The 24,833-nt window shown below is 38.9% G+C and overlaps 1 protein-coding gene across 2 annotated transcripts in view; it reads left to right on the forward strand.

Moving 5' to 3' along the window:
- Positions 1-24,833, forward strand: part of SLC15A2 (solute carrier family 15 member 2) — a 44,663-nt gene that overhangs the window by 17,583 nt on the left and 2,247 nt on the right. For both annotated transcript variants that reach the window (XM_014477473.2, XM_014477474.2), the window contains 14 exons: positions 4,443-4,525; positions 5,204-5,290; positions 5,464-5,553; positions 5,643-5,687; positions 6,966-6,998; positions 7,717-7,805; positions 9,132-9,213; positions 11,498-11,632; positions 12,557-12,721; positions 12,873-12,919; positions 14,561-14,671; positions 15,344-15,440; positions 23,746-23,892; positions 24,704-24,808. In XM_014477473.2, coding sequence (XP_014332959.2) covers positions 4,443-4,525; positions 5,204-5,290; positions 5,464-5,553; positions 5,643-5,687; positions 6,966-6,998; positions 7,717-7,805; positions 9,132-9,213; positions 11,498-11,632; positions 12,557-12,721; positions 12,873-12,919; positions 14,561-14,671; positions 15,344-15,440; positions 23,746-23,892; positions 24,704-24,808 — 1,316 coding nt within the window. The remainder of the gene's footprint in view (positions 1-4,442; positions 4,526-5,203; positions 5,291-5,463; positions 5,554-5,642; positions 5,688-6,965; positions 6,999-7,716; positions 7,806-9,131; positions 9,214-11,497; positions 11,633-12,556; positions 12,722-12,872; positions 12,920-14,560; positions 14,672-15,343; positions 15,441-23,745; positions 23,893-24,703; positions 24,809-24,833) is intronic.

Consider the following 24,833-nt stretch of genomic DNA (forward strand, 5'->3'; position numbering starts at 1 on the left):
TGATTATTGAATTTTGGGTACTTCCTTAAATTTTGTGCTCAAGGTGAGTGCCTACCTTGGCTCACCTTCTTCAGCACTGACAGAACTGACAAACTCGATATGATTAGATGTGTGAAAGTAAGAGAGAAGATAAGCCAGTATTGAATGCAGCATTCTGACTTGAGCAAATGGGTGGATAGTAGGAGTATGCTCTAAGGGAGACTAGGTTTGGGGCAATACTAATGAATTTAGTTTTGGACATGTAACATTTAGATGTTTTTGGAACATCTAATTGGGAGTACCAAACTTTTAAATCTATATTTATTTGGAAATACAGGTTTAAAGTCCAGAATAAATGTCTGGGCTATAGATATAGAGCCGGAGCTATTAGTATATGGATAGCAATTAAGTCAGGAAAATAGATGGAATGACTAAGAGTATGATAAAGGAGAACAAGGATAGGACCTTGAGGAATACCAATATTTAAAAGACAAACAAATGAGCTAAGCACCAGGCATTAGAAATAAACAAGTTATGGCAAGTATTTACAAGGAATTTTGTTGTCCTGGTGAAAAATTAAGTTCTCTTCACTGTGATAAGTGCAGAAATAAAGATATCTACAAGGATGTACAGCAAAGGCAATAAATAAGTTGCGCTGAAGCCATTCAAATAAAGATTCACTAAAGAAAAGTTGGGGAAGGGCTCTCCAGGTAGGGAAAAAAACCGCAAATGAAGAGGTATAAAACAGAACGTGGCATTTTGAAACCAGGGTGATTTCAATAATAACGCAATCAGATCTTTAGGGGACAATCTCCATGGCATAAACCTTTAGAATAATGTTTCAAATTTGTATGGGAATGAGTCTTATTGTAATGAAAACTTAATAGTAATTAGTTTCTCCAATATGTGGATTGTCAACTCTTGATATATTTATATTATTAATATTAAAGAGATTATTCAGTGTTAGGCATACTTTTATACAAGCCAGCACTTATTTATAAGTTGTTGTATTTCCTTTAAGATGAAAATGTGTTGACTCAAATTTTGTATTTGAATTAGGTAAAGGATTCAGCAGTTAAACAAAAAAAGTCAGGTAAAGAGGGGAAAGCCCACAGATGAGACTAAAAACAAATGTCCAAAGGAATAGTAGTTCTACCTTTGATACCAAGAGGATTTCAGGAAGGGGATCATTCAGAGTAACAAATGTTACTGACAAGATAAGGGTGAAAAATGTCCATTAAATATGGTGACACAAAGGTCTTTGATTTGATGATAACAGTTATGGTAGACTGGTGGAGTTTCAAGAATAATTAGAGCAGGTTGGGAAGTGAATAAAATGAATGAAAGAGGAAACAGTAAGAAGTTATAGCTGAAAGGTGACATGGAGTCAGGAGAGGATATTAAGCATGCTTGATTATTATTAGGAACACTCCAGTAAAGAAGGATGTTGAAGATGTAAGGCAAGACAGTATGATCAATATGAAAGCACACATGGTAGAATTGTATTTACACAAGAGGAGGAACATTACCTTCACGTAACTGGAGAGAGGAGGGGCTGGGTATGGATACAAATATTAATAGATTTGATGGCAGTTGAGCGAGTTCTCATTTGAAGCCTTCTATTTTCTTTGTGAAGTAAGAGGCAACAATGTCTACTAGTGGAAGTAAATGTTAGAGAAACTCAGGGTACCTACCCATCTTCATCAGTTAAGTGGCCTTCAAATTTAAGTGTGACCTTGTCAAGTTGATCACCTGACCTTCTTTTTGTCACTCCATTGTCACATTTTAGACCAGAATTCCTGAGAAGTTCATCCCCTTTCTAGGATCATTATTAGTTTCAAGAGCTGTCTATTTCCCATCCAAAATTTTCTGCTTGTCAACATACCTTTTTTATCTGCCCACTTGTCTCTCAGGATTAGCATTCTTTATCTGAACTTTTTTTTTTTAATCAACAATAAGAAGGCCATGCTAAGTCACTTCAGTCGTGTGCAACTCTGTGTGACCCCATAGACAGCAGCCCACCAGGCTCCTCCGTCCCTGGGATTCTCCAGGCAAGAACACTGGAGTGGATTGCCATTTCCCTCTCCAATGCATGAAAGTGAAAAGTGAAAGTGAAGTCACTCAGTCGTGTCCGACTCTTAGCAACCCCATGGACTGCAGCCCACCAGCCTCCTCTGTCCATGGGATTTTCCAGGCAAGAGTACTGGAGTGGGGTGCCATTGCCTTCTCCAAAGAAGGCCATGGTAAGTGGTAAAGCATGCTATTTGGAGAAGTTTGGGAGAAACTCAGAGGATAATAAAGAAAAAGTGGTAGAGTGAGCCTGACAGAGAAGAATGGAGAAAGTAGAAAGTTAAGATAGAGAAAAGTAGGGTGATTCAGGCATTCTGGATGTAAGGATATTGGAGATTGTTACTGGTCACTGAAGAAGGCATTTTTGGTAGAGGAGCTGCTAGAGGAACATCTTTCTTGCTGGAGCCAGGAAATCCATTCAAGAGGAAAGTATATTGGAGATGGTACCAAAATGGAGGTTTCCCACAAATTTTAGTTAAATTTAATACACGTTGGCCACCTGATGCAAGGAGCTGACTCATTTGAAAATACCCTGATTCTGGGAAAGATTGAGGGCAGGAGGACAAGGGGACGACAGAGGATGAGATGGTTGGATGGCATCACTGACACAATGGACATGGTTTGGGTAAACTCCGGGAGTTGGTGATGGACAGGGAGGCCTAGCGTGCTGCAGTTCATGGGGTTGCAAAGAGTCGGACACAACGGAGCGACTGAACTGAACTGAATATACTTGAAAAAAAACCTTACGATTTTATAATTGTAAAAGTAATATCTCATTGCTGGTATGTGGAAAATGAAGTAAAAACAAGAAAATTAAATTCACCTACAGATAGCTGCGGAGATGTGGTTAAAAGATAAACATATGCGTTGAGAGAGAATGAGCTCAAGAACAGAAATAGAAAAGAATTGTTTTAGGAATAATGAATAGTGGTTAGAAGATACAGTGGCAAATACAGAGTGATGAAAGGAAAAGTGGGAAGCAGTTGGTTGTGGGGAACTCGGTTGCAGATAGGGGTCATGTCTTTTTTATCTTTATTCTCAGCTGTGTCAGGCAAAGTGTGTGATGCAAGAATCAATGAATGAGGTCCTTTATGGTGGTTAAGAGTACAGATTTTTGCGTAGACAGGCCTCAGTTCAAGAAGGTAGTTTCTAATCTTACTACCAAGCTGTAAAAAGGAATTGAAAGAGGCATAACTTAGCAGAGGTGGGTTGAGGGTGGGGTGTCAGTGCTGGAAGGGAACACTGGGGTCTAGAATATGTTTTTTTATCTGGTCTTATTTACATGGGTGTGTTCACTTGTAAAAATTCATTAAGTTATACATCTATTATTTACTTGTTCTTCTTATATTTTAATACAATTTATTTCATATCATTTAAAAGATTATATCAAACAAAGTTTGCTGCTACTGCTAAGTCACTTCAGTCGTGTCCGACTCTGTGTGACCACATAGATGGCAGCCCACCAGGCTCCCCTGTCCCTGGGATTCTCCAGGCAAGAACACTGGAGTGGGTTGCCATTTCCTTCTCCAATGCATGAAAGTGAAAAGTGAAAGTGAAGTCGCTCAGTCATGTCCAATCCTCAGCGACCCCATGGACTGCAGCCTTCCAGGCTCCTCCGTCCATGGGATTTTCCAGGCAAGAGTACTGGAGTGGGGTGCCATTGCCTTCTCCGAACAAAGTTTAGTGATTTCAAAAATAAATAATGAAAAACAGTGTAGTTTCTGGCAATTTCCATCTGTGCAATCTTGTACAACTTGCTTAACTCCTTAACCCTTGATTTCTTTATGTGTAAAATCGTTTTCAGTTTAAATCAGTACTATTAAAATGCTTTACACTTTACATATAATAATAAACCTTCAAGAGATCATTATTGATAATAATAACCATCAGGATAATAATGAATTTGGGAAAATCCATTTCAGGAGTTAGGACTTACTAGGTAGGTCTTGGAAACAAGATTTTAATTTGGCGGCAGATAAGGAGAAACGAACAGGGATTAAGAAACTACTTGGTGGCCTTTTGAAAATAGAGGGTAGAAGTTGTGAGGTCCTATACGAGTCATAGCCCTGGGGATGCAGAGAGGGGACAGGCAGGAAATACACTGAAGACAGAGGGTCAGTGAAAGTTGATAATATATTAGATGTAGAGATGAGATAGAAGACGGAGAATTCAGAGGTGACTTTCATCTCTGTGATTACAGGAAAGTCTACACATTGACCATTTTATTTTTCTCTTGCTCCCATAGTTTTTATGACTCCAAAGTCAGGGAGCATCAGTCAGTTTCCACCCTTTATGAGATGTGTCAATCATTCCTACATTTCAGCAGTGTGTCCTTAGTGTTGACAACTAAATGTGCTAAATGAGAAGCTAAGAACTTTGTTTATCTACTGCAGTTGTGTTTGCAATGGGAAGTAAACTATACAGAAAACCACCTCCTGAAGGAAACATACTGAATCAAGTGGTCAAATGTATCTGGGTAAGTTCATGACTTGTTTGCCTGCCTTTTTCAATTACAAGAAAAGAAATGCGGTTCTGAGCCTATAGGCCTTTAAACATGGGTATACACTTTTCTCAATGACCTCTGCACTGCTTCTGTTACTTTTGGAAAGTGGGGTTGATCAAACATCATTCGATGCCTCTGCTGCTGCTGCTGCTAAGTCGCTTCAGTCGTGTCCAACTCTGTGCGACCCCATAGACGGCAGCCCACCAGGCTCCCCCGTACCTGGGATTCTCCAGGCAAGAACACTGGAGTGGGTTGCCATTTCCTTCTCCAATGCATGAAAGTGAAAAGTGAAAGGGAAGTCGCTCAGTCAGGTCTGACTCTTAGCGACCCCATGGACTTCAGCCTACCAGGCTCTTCCGTCCATGGGATTTTCCAGGCAAGAGTACTGGAATGGGGTACCATTGCCTTCTCCAAGCTAAAAATAATATAATCATTTTTAAAAACTGGCAAAAGTTTTCTGAAATGTAGTTACATATGTTAAAATTGTATTTCAAATATTCTGAAATTCAATGTGTGATGAAATCAAAAGGTTAGATTAAGTCACTCAAAAGTATGTGTGTCTAAGGGAAGATACAGTGAAATGGAAAAGGCAGGGGAAGGGTTTTTTGTTTGTTTTTTTTCCTCTCTTCTGATATCTATGCTCTGCCCTAGTTTGCCATTTCCAGCCGTTTCAAGACCCATTCTGGGGACAGTCCCAAGAGAGAGCACTGGCTGGATTGGGCAGCTGAGAAATACCCAGTAAGTTGAACTGCAGAAACATCTGATGCCTCCATAGAGTTTTTCCTAATAACCAAACTGATTCTCTCCTACTATTATTTGACCTCTTCTCTTACTGTTCTGGGCCATTTCTACTCCAAGCAAGAAATTCTTAACTGCCAATTCAGCCTATTCCTTCTTCCTCCTCTTTGCAGAAGCAGCTCATTATGGATGTGAAGGCACTGACCAGGGTACTGTTCCTTTATATCCCATTGCCCATGTTCTGGGCACTTTTGGATCAGCAGGTAAGAATAGTTCTTTTGAAAACTACCTCTTCCAGCCCCTTCTCTCTCAAAGGAAAGGGATTTCCTCTAATAGCATCTGTTTGCTGTAGGGCTCACGATGGACCTTGCAAGCCACCAGGATGAATGGGGATTTGGTGAGTAGAAGAGATTTTTCCCAGAGAAGTCTATCATTTATTTTTAATCCACACTAAGGGAAAATTTATTTGTGTTTTTGCCTAAAAAGTGACATAAGATTATACCTTTAGCATGAAGTTACTGGATAGGCAAAGTGACTATTATAAGACAGAATCTTATCTTTGAAAATCAGAGAGGTAAGGATGGAAAGGTTTCAGTGTATACAGGAAGCACTGAGACAATAGCAAATGAAGTGATAGGGAGTGGATAGTGATAGGGAGTAGATAGGGAGCAAATGAAGCCTGGGGAATGGATGTTTCCTTCCAACTATGCCCCACCAAAGCTCCCCCTTACCTCAGTCAGTAAAGAATCTGCCTTCAATGCAGGAGACCTGGGTTTGATTTCTGGGTCAGGAAGCTCCCCTGCAGAAGGAAATGGCAACCCACTCCAGTATTCGTGCCTGGAGAATTCCATGGACAGAGGAGCCTGGCAGGCTACAGTCCATGGACTCGCAAGAGTTGGACATGACTTAGCAACCAAACCACCACCACCAGGCACCCCAGGGCACAACTGATTGCTGTGACAACACAGTTGGCCCAGCCTCTCAGGCAGGGTTCACAGCAGGTATCCAGAGGTGGGATATTTTGTTCATGGATACAGAAATAATGGGAAAATTTTAAATATAATTTTCTCTTTTTAAAATTTTCATTCATTGACAAATTCTTCTCTCATTTATTCCCGCTGCCTAGATTATTGTATGTTCTCCTGCCATCTCACTTGTGAAGAAGGCAGGGTGGAATGATGCCAGGGTTTTATAAGCCAGTCTGTTTGGAGCTTGCCTAATATAATTTCATCTTTTCCCTTCCTCTGGCTGTCCAGGATTTACCATGGTTGTCTTCCTTTTGACCCTCTGAAGGGTCAAACTTTAAAAACACTGTGTGTCCATGGGAGACTTCACCCTAACCATGATACCTTTTTGTCCTTCACATCTTTACCACCACAACTACAGTTACTGAGATGAATAAAAACACCCTGACTCTATTCTCTCTCAAGTTAAAAAAGCATAGTGCACAGAAAATAAGATTCTCCCTTATGCCCATCTGCCTTCAGAAGCCATAGTCTGAGCTTCTATTCCAGCCTATTCCCCCACATACCTTTACAAGGATAATAGTGGCTCTGAACCAAAGACCTGATGGATATTATCTTATGCTTCTCACCTGCTAATTAACAAGATTGTTGATCTAGGCTTTTTTTGTCTTTATGCCAATATCTTCATGTGATTTGTTGTCATGTTTCAGGGTTTCTTTGTGCTTCAGCCTGATCAGATGCAGGTAGGAGACTTCTCTATATTCTTGGGTACTTATTTTTTCCCTTATCTGTAACTTTACGTGTAGTAGGAGGATTACCAACCATAATTTGATGGTTTTTTTTCCTTCTATGCTGAAGAGGGCTAAACATAGTGATGAAAATATTATCTTTAAGCCTCACACTTCTCTTTCATATCTTCCCTTAAGCAAGTAGCTCCTGCAAAAACTCCAGGGAGTTTTGAACTCACAGGGAAAGTGTAAGCATTGGATTTTTTTTTCCATGTCAAGTATCATGTTGTCAAAGGAAATATAACACTTTGTTGTGTAAGCAATGAATTCAGAAGCCCTGTTTATTGGTGACTTCCAGTTATTTTTAACTCTTTGTTTTGTTCAACAATCCCCAATTCCTTCTTCTCTCTTTCCTTTCTCCTGACCGTGACATTTTTCCCTTGGTTGTGAAACTGGATAAGATCAGAGCAAACGGGAGGGAAGAACTCCTAATTAATTGACAGAAAAACCAGTGCAGAGTGAAACTTGTCCCTTGGAATATTTGGAAGCTAACGTGCTATGCAGGGGTAATACATCTTGGGTATAAAGGGACTGAAAGATGCGGAATCATTCTGTACACTGTATGATGAAAGTGTGTTTGGATGTGAGAGAGTATGCACACATGCAGATGAAAGCACATGCTACACTTATAATAGAACACTTGTAACTAATTCTTTTTACCATCATGTTACAGGTGCTAAATCCCTTTTTGGTTCTTATCTTCATACCATTGTTTGACCTTGTCATTTATCGTCTGGTCTCCAAGTGTGGCATTAACTTCACGTAAGTGCTCACTATGGGCTTCCCAGGTGGCGCTAATGGTAAAGAATCTGCCTGCCAATGTAGGAGAAATAAGGGACACGGGTTCAATCCCTGGGTCAGGAAGATCCCCTTGAAGAGGGCATGGCAACCCACTCCAGTATTCTTGCCTGGAGAATCCCATGGACATAGAAGACCAACAGGCTACAGTCCACGGGGTCACAAAGAGTCAGACATGACTGAAACAACTTAGCAAGCATGCACACAAGTGTTCACTATGCCTATGTTACTCCAAATTGACTCATAATTTGCCCAGTTTGATAAAGAGTCAGTATCTTTTCTGCTTAGTAATGATTTATTTTGGTTTATCATTTTTCTGCTTCTGTTTATCCACATTAGATTAAATGCCCATTAACACTGGAGGATGGGAATTAGATCTAATTAATTCTTAACTTAGAGATTCCAAGCCATTACTGCAGATTTACATATGTGATGTTGAAAAGTTAGGAGTACACTTCATGGAAAGTCAAAAGTATGTGATTAGTCTCCTAAACCAACTTGTTGCTTTATACTTAAAAGTTGCTTCTTCAAAGAAGTTCAAAGTCTTTGATGATTAACTAATACCTTTAAATCTCTTACTGTCCCTATGAAACAAATGAAAGACCTCATATAAGAATGGGGATAGAAACTATTTTCCCCCTTTCTAAATAGAAGTGTTATTCTTTGTAAAGTTTGACAGAGGAGGGTGTTAAGTCATCTATAATTTCTGATTTAATAGCAATTTCCTTTTGATAATCATTTTGTATATTCAAATGACTTTTTGCCATTTACTCATTCATTGAGCACCAAGTGCTTTGTAAAAGCACAAATCTTGCTCCTAAGGAGTTTATCCTTCAGTAAGGGAGATAGAAAATATGCAAGGTTATTGCACAAGATGAATTATGTTAAATTAATATGTTAAGCCTAAGAAGGGAAACAAAGTGCCAGGAAATGCAGAGATGGAAGAGAGTGGCCAGCGTCAAGAAAAACTTATAAAGAAGAGGAAAAGAAGGTAATATATAGTAACTGGTATATATGGTAAATGTTCAATAATTCTGGCTATATTACTATTATTTTTTCTATTATGATATAATAGATAGAAAAACCATCATAAATAAAGGTGGGAAATTTGGTGTGTTACAAAGAATAGTTCAGTGTGACTCAAGTAAAGGTAGAAAGAAGGATATATGAAGGGGAGTACTAGGAAATACTTTGAAAGTAATTGAGAACAAATTAGGTAAGCTAAGGGGGTTTGGATTTTATTCTTTAGCACCTACAGTTTAGGTATAATTGCCGCTGTTTCCTCTACAGATCACTTAGGAAAATGGCTGTTGGTATGATCCTAGCATGCCTGGCTTTTGCAGTTGCTGCTGCTGTAGAGATAAAAATTAATGTGAGTACAGTAAATCTTAAGCTCCATGAGGGCAGGATCATATCTATTTTGTTCATTTTTCTGACTTGTTCAATCTTGATTCACTGGGCCCTACCACAGTAGCTGTTTTACAGAAAGTGCATAATAAGTATTTGTGGCAAATGAGTAGATATAGGAGTAGAGCAGCAGTGTAAAATGAAGCCCACCTCCCACCTGAATGATGTAGGAATTTCCAAACACCAGTATCCAAGATATATAATCATCTCTTTGATACCTTACCAAACATTCAAATACCGTTTGGCAGGTTGAATAGTCACTATTGGGGAATGATGTATGGGGCCACAGCCAAGTCAAAAAGCATGGAGTTTGTTACCTGGCATCAGTGCTTATGGGGGATTCCCTGATAGCTCAGTTGATAAAGAATCCGCCTGCTATGCAGGAGATGTGGGTTCAATCCCTGAGTTAGGAAGATCCCCTGGAGTAGGAAAAGACTACAGAAGCAGAAGATATCAAGAAGAGGTGGCAAAAATACACAGAAGAGCTATACAAAAAAGATCTTCATGACACTGATAACCACGATAGTGTGATCACTCACCTAGAGCCAGACATCCTGGAATATAAAGTTAAGTGGGCCTTAGAAAGCATCACTATGAACAAAGCTAGTGGAGGTGATGGAATTCCAGTTGAGCTATTTCAAATCCTAAAAGATGATGCTGTTAAAGTGCTGCACTCAATATGCCAGCAAATTTGGAAGACTCAGCAGTGGCCACAGGACTGGAAAAGGTCAGTTTTCATTCCAATCCCAAAGAAAGACAATGCCAAAGAATGCTCAAACTACTGCACAATTGCACTCATCTCACATGCTAGCAAAGTAATGCTCAAAATTCTCCAAGCCAGGCTTCAACAGTACATGAACCGAGAACTTCCAGATGTTCAAGCTGGATTTAGAAAAGGCAGAGGAACCAGAGATCAAATTGCCAACATCTGTTGGATCATCAAAAAAGCAAGAGAGTTCTAGAAAACCATCTATTTCTGCTTTATTGACGATGCCAAAGCCTTTGACTGTGTGGTCACAACAAACTGTGGAAAATTCTTCAAGAGATAGGACTAGCAGACCACCTTACCTGCCTCCTGAGAAATCTATATGCAGGTAAAGAAGCCACAGTTAGAACTGGACATGGAAAAACAGACTGGTTCCAAATCAGGAAAGAAGTAAGTCAAGGCTGTATATTGTTACCCTGCTTATTTGCCTTATATGCAGAGTACATCATGTGAAATGCCAGGCTGGATGAAGCACAAGGTGGAATCAAGATTGCCAGGAGAAATATCAATAACCTCAGATGTGCAGATGACACCACCCTTATGGCAGAAAGTGAAGAGGAACTAAAGAGCTTCTTAATGAAAGTGAAAGAGGAGAGTGAAAAAGCTGGCTTAAAACTCAACATTCAGAAAACTAAGATCATGGCATCCAGTCCCATCACTTCATGGGAAATAGATGGGGAAACAGTGAGAGACTTTATTTTCTTGGGCTCCAAAATCACTGCAGATGTTGACTGCAATGATGAAATTAAAGGTGATTGCTCCTTGGAAGAAAAGCTACGACAAACCTAGACAGCATATTAAAAAGCAGAGACATTACTTTGCCAACAAAGGTCCATCTAATCAAAGCTATGGTTTTTTCCAGTAGTCATGTATGTATGTGAGAGTTGGACCATAAAGAAAGCTGAGTGTTGAAGAACTGATGCTTTTGAACTGTGGTGTTGGAGAAAACTCTTGAGAGTCCCTTGGACTGCAAGATCAAACCAGTCAATCCTAAAGGAAATCAATCCTGAATATTCATTGGAAGGACTGATTCTGAAGCTGAAACTCCAATACTTTGGCCACCTACTGCAAAGAGCTGACTCATTGGAAAAGACCCTGATGCTGGGAAGACTGAAGGCAGGAGAAGGGGATGTCAGAGGATGAGATGGTTGGATGGCATCACCAACTCAATGGACATGAGTTTGAGCAAACTCCAGGAGTTGGTGATGGACAGGGAAACTGGTGTGCTTCAGTTCATGGGGTCACAAAGAGTCATACATGACTGAGCGACTGAACTGCTCTGATCAGTGCTTACTACAGTGAGGTGGAGATTCCCGCTCCAAACTGCCTTCAGAGTTTTCAAAGCCAAATGCTCTTTAGAGGTAGAAAACTGTGTCCTCTTGACTAGATAATCTTGGCTATCAAGATAGTACTGCAGTATATGATCTCATTGTATCTCACGGGTGGTTTGTTGGTAATTCTAACATGTGTTCTCTGTCCTAAGGAAATGGCCCCACACCAGCCAGATTCCCAAGAGATTTTCCTACAAGTCTTAAATCTGGCAGATGATGAGGTGAAGGTAACAGTGCTCGGCGATGAAAATAATACTCTGTTGGCAGAGTCCATCAAATCTTTCCAGGTGACATATGGACTTGAGTGAGTTAGAAACACATTCAGATTATGTGCCAAGGCAGCAGCATAATACAGTGGTTTATAGCATGCATTTGTTAAGTCGAAGTGCCCCAATCCAATTCCTGATTCTGTCACTCTGTAGTTATAAGACCTTGAACAAGTTATTTGTATCTCTAAGCCTCAGTTTTATCATCTGTAAAATGGCAGTAGTTTTTATGTCATAAGCTGTTGTAAGGATAAATATTATATGTAAAGTGCTTAGCATAAAGTCTGAGACATTGTAAGCTCTCAATAGGTAGTAATTTGTTTTAGTATTTCAAACTGCTTCCTACACACACCCTGTGGAAGAGTTTGGCTTGCATATTTTCACTTCTATATTATATATATTCTGAAATATTCATTTAAAAATGCTCTAATAAGATATACATTTATTATTAAAAATTAGGGAGTGTGTTAACAGATATAAAATCCACCTATAAGTCCATCACACAGAGATGAATTATAGATAGCAGTTTTGTATAAATGAATAAACAAATTTTTTTAAAGTATTGAAACACTATATGCTGTATTGACTTTGAATTTTTCTTAAGATAAACTGCATCAAAAGCATTTTCCTGTGTCCTTAGATAAACTTTGAGTATGTGGTGTTAATGGATACATAATACTCCATTCTGTGGAAATATCATAGTTTAGTAAAATATTTCCTTATTGGTATTTTAATTACTATAAGTAATCCTATTATGAACATCCTTACTCATAAGTCTTTATTCATGCCTGTAATTCATCCTATGATAGATTACCAGAAATGGTATTATGAAGTTAAAGAGTAATGTTGAAAATATCTGATGAGGTCAACTGCCCTGGTTTGCTATGAGATTGCAGTGTTCAAGGTGGAGTAGAAGGTGAATGTAACAGGCTCTTCATTCTGCAGAATATGCCACACTATTCCAAACTCCACTTGAAGACAAAAAGCCAGAATTTCCACTTCCAATTGAAATATCACAATGTGTCTGTCTACACTGATCATTCTGTGGAGGAGAAAATATGGTACACCCTGATCATTCGAGAAGATGGGGAAAGTATTTCTAGCATGATGGTAAGTGAGGAATGGCCTAATTTCCAAATTATCTTAGAGTATGATGACTGGCTTATCAATATCTTACCAAGGACATATCTGATGATCAAATTTTATGATTATCACTTCCTTCTAGACACTGATAACTGATTTTTACTTCCCTCTATTGTAGGTGAAGGATGAAGAAAACAAAACAACCAATGGGATGACAGCCATGAGGTTTGGATGTCAAGGAGACCCAGGCCTCTCTGTTCTCTTGAATCTGGGGTCTCTTCTGAGCTGTGGGGCTTCAGAAGAGACCCCATATTCTTCATTCTGCAGAATATGCCACACTATTCGAGACGCCACTTAAAGACAAAAAAACAGAATTTCCATTTCCAATTGAAATATCACAATGTGTCTGTCTACAGAACTTCACATTCTGATTGTCTTGTACTAGGATGCTCTTTCCTAGAATGTCAGGAGGATTGGTGTCAAGGCATTTCCCCAGGGAACTGAGAGGCACAGATTCAAAACCAAGTCTTTTGGCTTGCTTTCTCAATGGTAATCAAAAATGACCCTGTGTCTATGTATGCCCCTCTGTGCTCTGTCACATGGATTGCTTCTACTGAATTTTATGCACTTATCTTGCTCTTAAGAAAAAAATTAAGTACTTCCTGTCTGTGATCCTCAGAGAGAAATTTAGAAGTAAATATTTCTCCCTTCATTACTGGAAGTTGAATATCTTTTATAGTTACTATGTTTTTAAAGTAAAATTTAAAATGAACCTATAGAGGCATCATGGTTTAGTAAAGGTAACATACTTGGAGTCAAAAAACTTGGTTTTGAATCTAGATAAGGTTGAAGGTCTTGTTAGATACCCTGGGACAGTTAACAGAGATGAAGCCCTGAGGAGGTCACTTGCTCACAGGGGCAGGAATCTGACATAAAATAGACAGATGCATGTGCCTATGGCCATCAAGATTAGATGGTTGCTATAGAGAATAGCATTTTAGAGGAGAACTTTTAATGAAAAATTTGAATTTCACTGAAGGCTGGAACAGTCATAATAATCTGCCTTTCCATGATTTTCAGAAAAAGTAAACAGATCAAAATATGTCTTCCCTGGGTCAGAGAGCAATGGAAACCTCCAGTAAGGATGAAAGGGAGCAATTTCTAGGTTAGTGCAGGATGATCAAAGGTCCAGGAATCAACATCAACGGTTTTAGAGGGAATTGCCCTTCTAATCCCATGAGCCAGGGACTAACACAAATGGTACCAAAAATTGAAACAGAGGGAACAATTTAGGGGCTCAGGTTCAAAAGACTAAAAAGATGGTTCTGGAAGAGTTCAAGTTTGTCTGAAGACCCAAAACAATGATAGCTTAACCTACTGTGGGTTGGGAGTCTGAGTTTTGTGTAAAGCAAATCAGACTTCATTTATAAAATAAAGTATCAGTTTTATATAAATACTAATATGTATTTATATATACATAGTTATTTTCCTTTTTGAGCTTCAATTGATGAATTCCATCATTAGAAAACAGAAAGAAATAGGTGCACCTAAGCTGGGTTATTGAGGAGGCTCAAACTGCCATGAGTGATCACGATAGTGTCATCCCAGTTGAGATCAGGTGATGATGTGGCAGACAAAAAGCTAATACCTGAGGAAAGAAAAAGATAGGGACAGCTAAGACTACTAATTACTTCTGTGTGAGTTGCTTTATTCATTCAGTTAACAATATATATCATGTACCTTTCATGTGCTAGCCTCTATTCTAGGCACTGGGCATACAGCAATAAACAAAACAGAAAAGGCCCCTGCCCATTTATCAGGTGGGAGAGTTTGTCTAATCTCTAACAATGTCTCTATTATCCTTAGGTTTGTTAACACTTTGCATGAAAAGGTCAATGTCTCCCTGGGTACAGATGCATCCCTCATTGTTGATGAAGACTATGGTGTGTCTGCTTACAGAACTGTGCAAAGAGGAGAGTAAGAGCACTACCCTGTGGACATTTTACTTTTATCAACAACTGATTTTTAAATACTTTCTTTGTGTATAGGTGGGCAGATTAGGTATAGAAGTTACACCTAATTATATACCTAATATATTTCAGCTAATTGTAAATATACCCAGACTCCTCTTTTGCAACCTTTGACTCCTTTCCTCAGTCTCATGTTGTTCTGCAGAGACATATTGAGACCATGCTTGTTGTGAAGGCCATCTCCTGGAGGTTTTCCAGTTTATTATTGGCTCCCATTCCTACCCTTTTGTAACTCCTATTAACACCTTGTTACTTTGAGCTTATCCATTCAGATTCAGTTTTAAGCTGTTCCACTAGTTCATAAGGTTCAGAAGAGAAAAATTCATGAGATTTAGATGAGAAGACTTAGAGTCTGAAGTACACAACAGAAGGCAATTTGTACCTTCTGCGTCAGGTTTAAGGTTAAAAAAAAAAATACCCAACAGGCGATGAAATCTCAGATCAGGTGTGGAAAAAACCTTGCAAAAAAATAATTTACTCTAAGACTCCTCAAAGAGAAATGGTAGCTTTGCTGCTTGATTCACCATCAGTAGAGAGATGAAATCACTCTTTCCACCAGAGATGGAAGTGCTTTTCTAAATTGTAATGTTTATTCTAACCTAAATTTGTCCTGTTGCAGATATCCTGCAGTGCATTGTAGAACAAAGAATGAGGATTTTTCACTGAATTTGGGCCTACTAGACTTTGGTGCAGTTTATCTGTTTGTTATTACTAATGTAAGTAGCCCATGGCTATCCTCACTCTTTCTTTCCATATACCTGTATCTATATAACTATATCATATCTAAACTTATATATATCTATATGTATCTGTATCTATATGTATCTATATATATATCCTGGATCCAAAGAAGACTCTGTGGCAAGACAGTATCACATACTTATCTCTAGTGTAAGGTGATAGCTTCTATAGTGACTTTAGAAAAGCTACTAAGGTCTCCAGAGAGGACTTAAAATAGATAACATTGGTAGCAGGCACAGGATCTTGGGGAATGGTAGACATAACTTATCTTGAGTCACTGCTATGAGGTGACATGGTCTGCTCCAGTCTCATTATGGCACCAAGAAAACACAAATTATTTTGGTCTTCTTGACTGACTCCACATGTGGTTCTCCTAGCTCCTTGGAAATTGATCTGCTATTATATCACAGTCTGAAATACCAAGACTTGTAGCAAATGTCAATCTTTACACAAAGTTTGGGGGATCAATTAACTGTGGCCCATCAAAAGCAGTTGTTTAGCCATCAGGGTTTTAGACCTCTGATGTCAATTTTGATTCTAATTTTATTCCATTACTTTTGACATTGTATTAAATATAAAAAGTAGATAGTGAATAAGAAAAAGATGGAACACTTCTAGAAGGGTGATGAGAATAATCTGTAACATTTTATTTATTGTAATTAATTTAATTAGCATGACATTTTTGGTATGCCATTTTTATTATAGCCTTATTGAGATATAATTCATACACCATACAATTCACCCACTTCAAGTACATAATGGTTTAAAATGTATTAACATATTCAGTATGCATTGTATGTTCAATACATATGTAGAATATATTTTCAATAATATATATTCAGTGGTGTTTAAAAAATTCAGAGTTGTGTAATTTTAGAACATTTTCCTCGTTCCAAAAAGAAGCCTCATATTCATCAGCAGTCACTCACTATTTCCTCCCAAACCCCTTACCCCTAGACAACTACTTGTTTACTTTCTTCATACACTGGCCTATTGTGGACATTTAGTATAAATGGAATGATATACTATGTGGTCTTTTGTGTCTGGATTCTTTCATTTAGCTTATTTTTAAGGTTCATTCATATTGCAGTATATAACACTTCAGTTCAGTTGCTCTGTCATGTCTGACTCTTTGCGACCCCATGAACTGCAGCATGCCAGACCTCCCTGTCCCTCACCAACTCCCGGAGCCTACCCAAACTCATGTCCCTTGAGTCGGTGATGCCATCCAACCATCTCATCCTTTGTTGTACCCTTCTCCTCCTGCCCTCAATCTTTCTCAGCTTCAGGGTCTTTTCAGGGTATATAACAGTACTTCACTTCTTTTTATTGCCCACTGCATGGATATAACACATATTGTTTATGTATTCATCAGTATATGGACATTTGGTGTTTTCACCTTTTGACTGATATAAATAATGTTGCTGTGAATATTCATGTACAAGTGTTTGTGTGGGCATATATTTTCACTTCTCTTGGGTATATAACTAAGAGTGGAATTGTTGGGTCACATGGTAATTCTGTGTTTAACCATCTAAGGAACTGCCATGTGCTTAGTCGCTCAGTTGTGTCTGACTCTTTGCGACCATTTGGACTGTAGCCTGCCAGGCTCCTCTGTACATGGGGACTCTCCACACAAGAATACTGGAGGGGGTTGCTATGCCCTCCTCCTGGGGAATCTTCCCAACCCAGGGATCAAACCCAGGTTTCCTGCATTGCAGGTGGATTCTACCATCTGAGCCACCAGGGAAGCCCTTTTGCAAAGTGAATGCACATTTATCATTCCCATGAGTTGAAAGTGGCAATATTCTCTTTGTAGCACTTATTTTTCTGTCTTATTAATTATAGCCATTCTAGTAGGTATGAAATGGTATCTCACTGTGGTTTTGATTTGTATTTTCCTGATGACTAATGATGTTGAGCACCTTTTAATGTACTTATTGGCCATTTGTAATCAGGTTTGGAGAAATGTCTATTCAGAGTCTTTGTGCAATTTCTAATTGAGTTGTCTTTTAATTATTGACTTGTAAGGGCTTTCCAGGTGATGGTAGTGGTAAAGAACCTGCCTGTCAGTGCAGGAGACATAAAAGACATAGGTTCGATCCCTGGTTGGGGAAGATCCCCTAGAAGAGGGCATGGCAACCCACTCCAGTATTCTTGCCTGGAGAATCATGGACAGAGGAGCCTGGCAGTCTACATTCCATAGGGTTCACAAAGAGTTGGACAAGACTGAAGCAACTTAGCATACAAGTATTCTTTATGTATTTTAAATATAAGTCCATTATTAGATATACAATTTGCAAACATTTTCTCCCATTCATAAGATTGTCTTTTTAACTTTCTTGATGGTGCCCCCTGAATTAGTACAAACACTTTTAATCTATATGATGTTCAGTTTATCAACTTTTTCTTTGGTTGCATATGCTTTAAGTGTTACATCTAAGAAACCATTGCCATATATAAGCTCTTGAGGATTAATGCCTATATTTACCTCTAAGTTTTATTGTTTTTACCTCTTACATTTCAGTTCAGTTGAGTTGCTCAGTCGTGTCTGACTCTTTGTGACCTGTGACCCCATGAACCGAAGCACTCCAGGCCTCCCTGTCCATCACCAATTCCCGGAGTTTACCCAAACTCATGTCCATTGAGTTGGTGATGCCATCCAACCATCTCATCCTCTGTCATCCCCTTATCCTCCTGCCCTCAATCTTTCCCAGCATCAGGGTCTTTTCCAGTGAGTCAGCTCTTCGCATCAGGTGGCCAAAGTATTGGAGTTTCAGCTTTAACATCAGTCCTTCCAATGAACACCCAGGACTGATCTCCTTTAGGATGGACTGGTTGGATCTTCTTGCAGTCCAAGGGACTCTCAAGAGTCTTCTCCAACACCACAGTTTAAAAGCATCAGTTCTTTGGTGCTCAGCTTTCTTTATAGTCCAACTCTCACATCTATACATGACTATTGGAAAAACCATAGCTTGACTAGACAGACCTCTTACATTTAGGACTTCTATATGTAGCTCATTTGGTAAAGAATCTGCCTGCAATGCAGGAGACCTGGGTTCGATCCCTGGGTTGGGAAGATCCCCTGGAGAAGGAAATGGCAACCCACACCAGTATTCTTGCCTGGAGAATCCCCATGGACAGAGAAGCCTGGTGGGTTATAGTACATGGGACTGCAAAGAGTCAGACATGACTTAGCAACTAAATCACCATTTAGGACTTTAATCTATCTTGAGTTAATTTTTGCATATGGTATGAGCTTGGGGGTTAACTTCATTCTTTTGTATGTGAACATCCAGTTGTCCCAGCACAATCTGTTGAAGATTCTTCTTTTCCCGCTAAATGGTCTTGACATTCTTGTCAAAAGTCAACTGACCAAAAATGTGAGGGTTTATTTCTGGAGTCAATTCTATTCCATTTACCTATATATTTATTCTTGTTCCAATACCATAATCTCTTAATTACTATTACTTTGTAGTCAATTTAAAAATCAGGAAGTATAAGTCTTTCAGTTTTGCTCATTCTTCCCTTTCAAGACTGGTTTGGCTATTATGGGTTCCCTGAATTTTCATATAATCTTAGGATCAACTTGGAATCAGCAGCCAGCTGAGAATTTTTATAAAGATTGCGTTGAATTTGTGAGGTTATTGTGAGGAGTTTTGCTACCTTAACAATATTGTCTCCTGATCAGTGAACATGAAGTGTCTTTCCATTTATCTTTAGGTCTTCTTCAAGATGTAAATATTTTCAACAATGCTTTTATACTTTTTAGAATATAGGTTTTACATTTGTTTTATTTACTCCTAAGTATTTTATTCTTTATTTTGCTGTTACTAACAAAATCATCCAAGTACTGCATTTTGGACTCTTGTTGACCATGATGGCTACTCCATTTCTTCTAAGGGATTCCTGCCCACAGTAGTAGATATAATGGTCATCTGAGTTAAATTCACCCATTCCAGTCCATTTTAGTTCGCTGATTCCTAGAATGTTGACGTTCACTCTTGCCATCTCCTGTTTGACCACTTCCAATTTGCCTTGATTCATGGACCTGACATTCCAGGTTCCTATGAAATATTGCTCTTTACAGCATCAGACCTTGCTTCTATCACCAGTCACATCCACAACTGGGTATTGTTTTTGCTTTGGCTCCATCCCTTCATTCTTTCTGGAGTTATTTCTCCACTGATCTCCAGTAGCATATTGTGCACCTACCAGCCCGGAGAGTTCCTCTTTAAATATCCTATCATTTTGCCTTTTCAAACTGTTCATGGGGTTCTCAAGGCAAGAATACTGAAGTGGTTTGCCATTCCCTTCTCCAGTTTGATCACATTCTGTCAGACCTTTCCACCATGACACCACCCCCCCCCCCGTCCTGGGTAGCCCCACACGGCATGGCTTAGTTTCATTGAGTTAGACAAGGCTGTGGTCCATGTGATCAAATTGCCAACATCCGCTGGATCATTGAGAAAGCAAGAGAGTTCCAGAAAAACATCTATTTCTGCTTTATTGACTATGCCAAAGCCTTTGTGTGGATCACAATAAACTGTGGAAGATTCTGAAAGAGATGGGAATACCAGACCACGTGACCTGCCTCTTGAGAAACCTATATGCAGGTCAGGAAGCAGCAGTTAGAACTGGACATGGAACAACAGACTGGTTCCAAATAGGAAAAGGAGTGCTTGGTCAAGGCTGTATATTGTCACCCTGCTTATTTAACTTCTATGCAGAGTACATCATGAGAAATGCTGGGCTGGAAGAAGCACAAGCTGGAATCAAGATTGCTGGGAGAAATATCAATAACCGCAGATATGCAGATGACACCACCCTTATGGCAGAAAGTGAAGAGGAACTCAAAAGCCTCTTGATGAAAGTGAAAGTGGAGAGTGAAAAAGTTGGCTTAAAGCTCAACATTCAGAAAATGAAGGTCATGGCATCTGGTCCCATCACTTCATGGGAAATAGATGGGGAAACAGCGGAAACAGTGTCAGACTTTATCTTCTGGGGCTCCAAAATCACTGCAGATGGTGATTGCAGCCATGAAATTAAAAGACGCTTACTCCTTGGAAGGAAAGTTATGACCAACCTAGATAGCATATTGAAAAGCAGAGACATTACTTTGCCAACAAAGGTCCATCTAGTCAAGGCTATGGTTTTTCCAATGGTCATGTATGGATGTGAGAGTTGGACTGTGAAGAAAGCTGAGCACTGAAGAATTGATGCTTTTGAGCTGTGGTGTTGGAGAAGACTCCTGTGAGTCCCTTGGACTGCAAGAGGTTCAACCAGTCCATCCTAAAGGAGATCAGTCCTGGGTGTTCATTGGAAGGACTGATGTTGAAGCTGAAACTCCAATACTTTGGCCACCTGATGCGAAGAGCTGACTCATTGGAAAAAACCCTGATGCTGGGAGGGATTGGGGGCAGGAGGGGAAGGGGATGACAGAGGATGAGATGGCTGGATGGCATCACCAACTCGATAGACATGAGTTTGAGTGAACTCTGGGAGTTTGTGATGGACAGGGAGGCTTGGCGTGCTGCAATTCATGGGGTCGCAAAGAGTCGGACAAGACTGAGCAACTGAACTGAACTGAACTGAATGGAATCATTTCCCTAATTTCATTTTTAAATTGCTCATTGGAAATATGTAGAAATACAGTTGATACTGATCTTACGTCCTGCAACCTTACTGAACTCGTTTGTTAGTTTTAATAGATTTTTAGTGGATCCCTTAGGACTTTATACATACAAGATCATGTTATCTGCATAAAGAAGCTTTACTTCTTTCTTTCAGTGAATGACTTTTACTTCTGTTTCTTAATGAAGTGCTCTTGCTTGAACCATCAATAAAATACTGAATAGAAGTGTTGAGAGTAGACATCCACTTAGGGGGAAAGCATTCAGTCTTTTATCACTGAGTACGTTAGCTGTGGAGTTTTCACAGGTGTCATTGGTTGGGTATCAGGTTAAGTTCCCTTCTATTCCTAGTCTGTTGTGCTTTTTGTTTGTATGTTTTTTACAAGAAAGTGGGAGGAGGCATTGAATTTTGTCATATGCTTTTTCCTTGTCTACTGAAAATCATGTGATTTTCTATTGATATGGTTCATTAATTGATTTTCTGCTGTTAAAGCAGCCTAGCTGTATTAGTTTTCTAGGGCCACTGTAACAAAATGCCACAGGCTGAATGGCTTAAACAACAGAAATTTATTGTCTTACAGTCATGAAGGCCAGAAGTCCAAGACCAAGGTGTTGGTAGAGTAGGTTCCTTCTGAGAGCTGTGAGAAAGAATCCATTTCATTTAGCTTCCTTTAGTTTTTAGTGGTTTTCTGGCAATGTTTGGTGTTGCTTGGTGTATAGAAGAATCACCCCAGTCTTCACTTTCATCTTCTCATGGAATTCTCCCTGTATGTTTGTCTATGTCCAAATTTCTCTTATGAAGACACCAGTCATATTGAATTAGGGCCCACCTGAGTGACCTCATTATAATTTGACTAATTATATCTGCAACAACTCTATTTCCAAATAAGGTCACATTCTCAGGTGGGTAATGGGGGTTTGAATTCAACATATGAGTTTTAGGGGGACACAACTCAACTCATAACACTTGCATTCCTGGTGTTATTTCAGTTTTTCTTTGTCCTGTCTATAGTATACTGCTCAAGTTAGAGGCTATATATATTGTTTCTGAATGTGAGGATCTAATAACCATCTAGAGTAGAGATCATAAATTAGAGGTACTGAGGGCCCAGTTCCTCACGTAGTTCTGTTTTGTCTGGTTGCAGTCTTGACAAAAATGATAATAATTATTAATTGACAATATTTAAAATTCAAGCAATTTCACCAAAGAAACTGGATTCCTAACATTTCTTTGTTATTAGATCAGAAAATTTTGTAACGAGTATTACCATGTCACTTGGCTGGTGCTATAGTGGCTGTATGCTTTAGACAGTTTACTATAGTCTGTATCATTCCCACTCAATCTACTTTGTTTACTTAATTATTATATTTGTCTGTGAGTATTTAAGAATGTGACTTTTATTTACAACCTCAGGTCATGGTCTTCTCTGAGGCTAAGAAAACCCAAATATATGCCCAGTATTGTTCACAATATCAACGAAAGCAACACTTCCCTTACTGCATTTTAAATGCAGTGACTCTGACTCTTACGAAGACATCAGTCATTAGATTAGGGCCCATACCAATGATTTAATTATAACTTGACTAATTATATCTGCAACAACTCTATTTCCAAATAAGGAAATCAAAGGCATTTCAACATCAAGAACTTTTTATTTCAGGACTTTTGAACTTGATATTTTATCTCTATTTTTAATCTCATGACATATCCGTGTATTACATCTACTATTTAATAACACCTGCTACCTAATAACTTGGTTTTACTCCTATAAAAATATATAATTTCAAAAATTTCATTACAATTATTGTACAGTAAAATCAAATACAGCTGAGAACCTGCATACAGTAAAAGTAGTTTTAGGGGAAAAAGACTGTTGAATCATGTATATTTGGTAACATTGATAACAAAAAATTGACCCCGAAAAGATTCTTTTGACCAAAATTTTATAGGAATATAGCATCTTTTTGACAAAATTTTTATGTGTAAGTTTGAGTTTAAAAATAATGGCCAGAAAATAGAAGACAAAATAGCAGGTGGTATTTGATACAGGTATTTAAAAATTGATCAGGAAAACTTTTAATGTAAGGGTTACCAAGAAATAATTTACTCTGATAAAGTAATTTTAGTAAGATATTTAAATGGAAAATGTTAGAAATATTTTAATTGTACTTAACTTTTTTAAGTACATGCTTTTCTGATAATTTTTCATATATCAGATGCCATTTTACATTTAAAATGTTGACCAGGATCAAAATATGCAGTAGGTCAAATGTTTGGACTCCAAACTACAGTATTAAAATAGTCTACCATTTAAGGGCTCTGCAGTAATGGTATCTGGTTGACTGAAGCCAGCCAAATGAGTGCAGTGTTATCAAAAGGAATTTCAAAAACCTGAAATTGTGTAATAGTCTACCATTTAAGGGCTCTGCAATAATGGTATCTGGTTGACTGAAGCCAGCCAAGTGAGTGCAGTGTTATCAAAAGGAATTTCAAAAACCTGAAACTGTGTAGAAAGTGCTCAATCTCTTCATGGTACAACAAGAATGACAATACAATCAGGAGATGGATGTAAGATCATAAATGCTATAGGCCAGGAATATTTACTTGAGACTCCTCACAAGCCCATTTCTTGTTTCCCTCACTAAGAGAACCAATCAGGGTCCTCAGGCCTGGAAGATGGAATACATGCCAGCCAACAAAATGTCCATCGCATGGCAGCTACCACAATACGCTCTTGTTACAGCTGGGGAGGTCATGTTCTCTGTCACAGGACTTGAGTTTTCTTATTCTCAGGTAGGTTTTTGCAAGTGGAAAGTGGAGATGGAGCTACTGCTCAGAGGATGGAGTTTTAATCCTGATACTGCCTCACCTGGGCTTCCCTGGTGGCTCAGATGGTAAAGAATCTGCCTATAATGCTGCAGGCCCAGGTTCAATCCCTGGGTTGGGAAGATCCCCTGGAGAAGGGATTGGCTACTCACTCCAGTATTCTTGCCTGGAGAATTCCATGGACAGAGGAGCCTGGCAGGATACAGTCACTGGGGTCACAAAGAGTTGGACACAACTGAGCAACCAACACTTTGACTGCCTTAATTAGATATGTGACCATGGCCAAGACCTCTATAGTTTTTGGCTTTAGATTTCTTATGACCCTAAACAGAGTATCAACTTGACTCCCAGGAACACGGCAGGCTGGATCCCTATGCTATTTGGGATCCAGAAAAGGATACTGAAACATTAAGAATAAGGACTATGGAATCAAACTGCCCAAGTTCAAATTTTGGCTGAATATCTATTGTGTAATCTTCAGCAAGTGAATTATCATCTCTCTGATGCTATTTTTGTGTAAAATAAGAATAGTAATAGAAATTATCCCTTAGGGTTGTAATGAAGATTATATGATACAATGAATTAAAATATTCAGTTAAGAGCTCCATCTTGTTGTTACTATGAACATTATTACCATTCCCTGAACCGATGTGATAGCTGAACTTGTGGGGGAAGTTCAAATCTGAAAGTTGGGGTGGGAGAAGTTTTATGGGTAGATGCATGGGATAGGAGGGTGGTATAGGGAATTTCTTTACTCACAGATTTGTGTCTTCTCTAGGCTCCCTCCAGCATGAAGTCTGTACTCCAGGCAGCCTGGTTGTTGACAGTTGCAGTTGGGAATATCATCGTGCTTATTGTGGCACAGTTCAGTGGCCTAGCTCAGGTATGTACCTAAGAGAAACAGGAGC

This window comes from Bos mutus, chromosome 1 (assembly GCF_027580195.1).
Source record: "Bos mutus isolate GX-2022 chromosome 1, NWIPB_WYAK_1.1, whole genome shotgun sequence".
NCBI classification, from domain to species: domain Eukaryota; kingdom Metazoa; phylum Chordata; class Mammalia; order Artiodactyla; family Bovidae; genus Bos; species Bos mutus.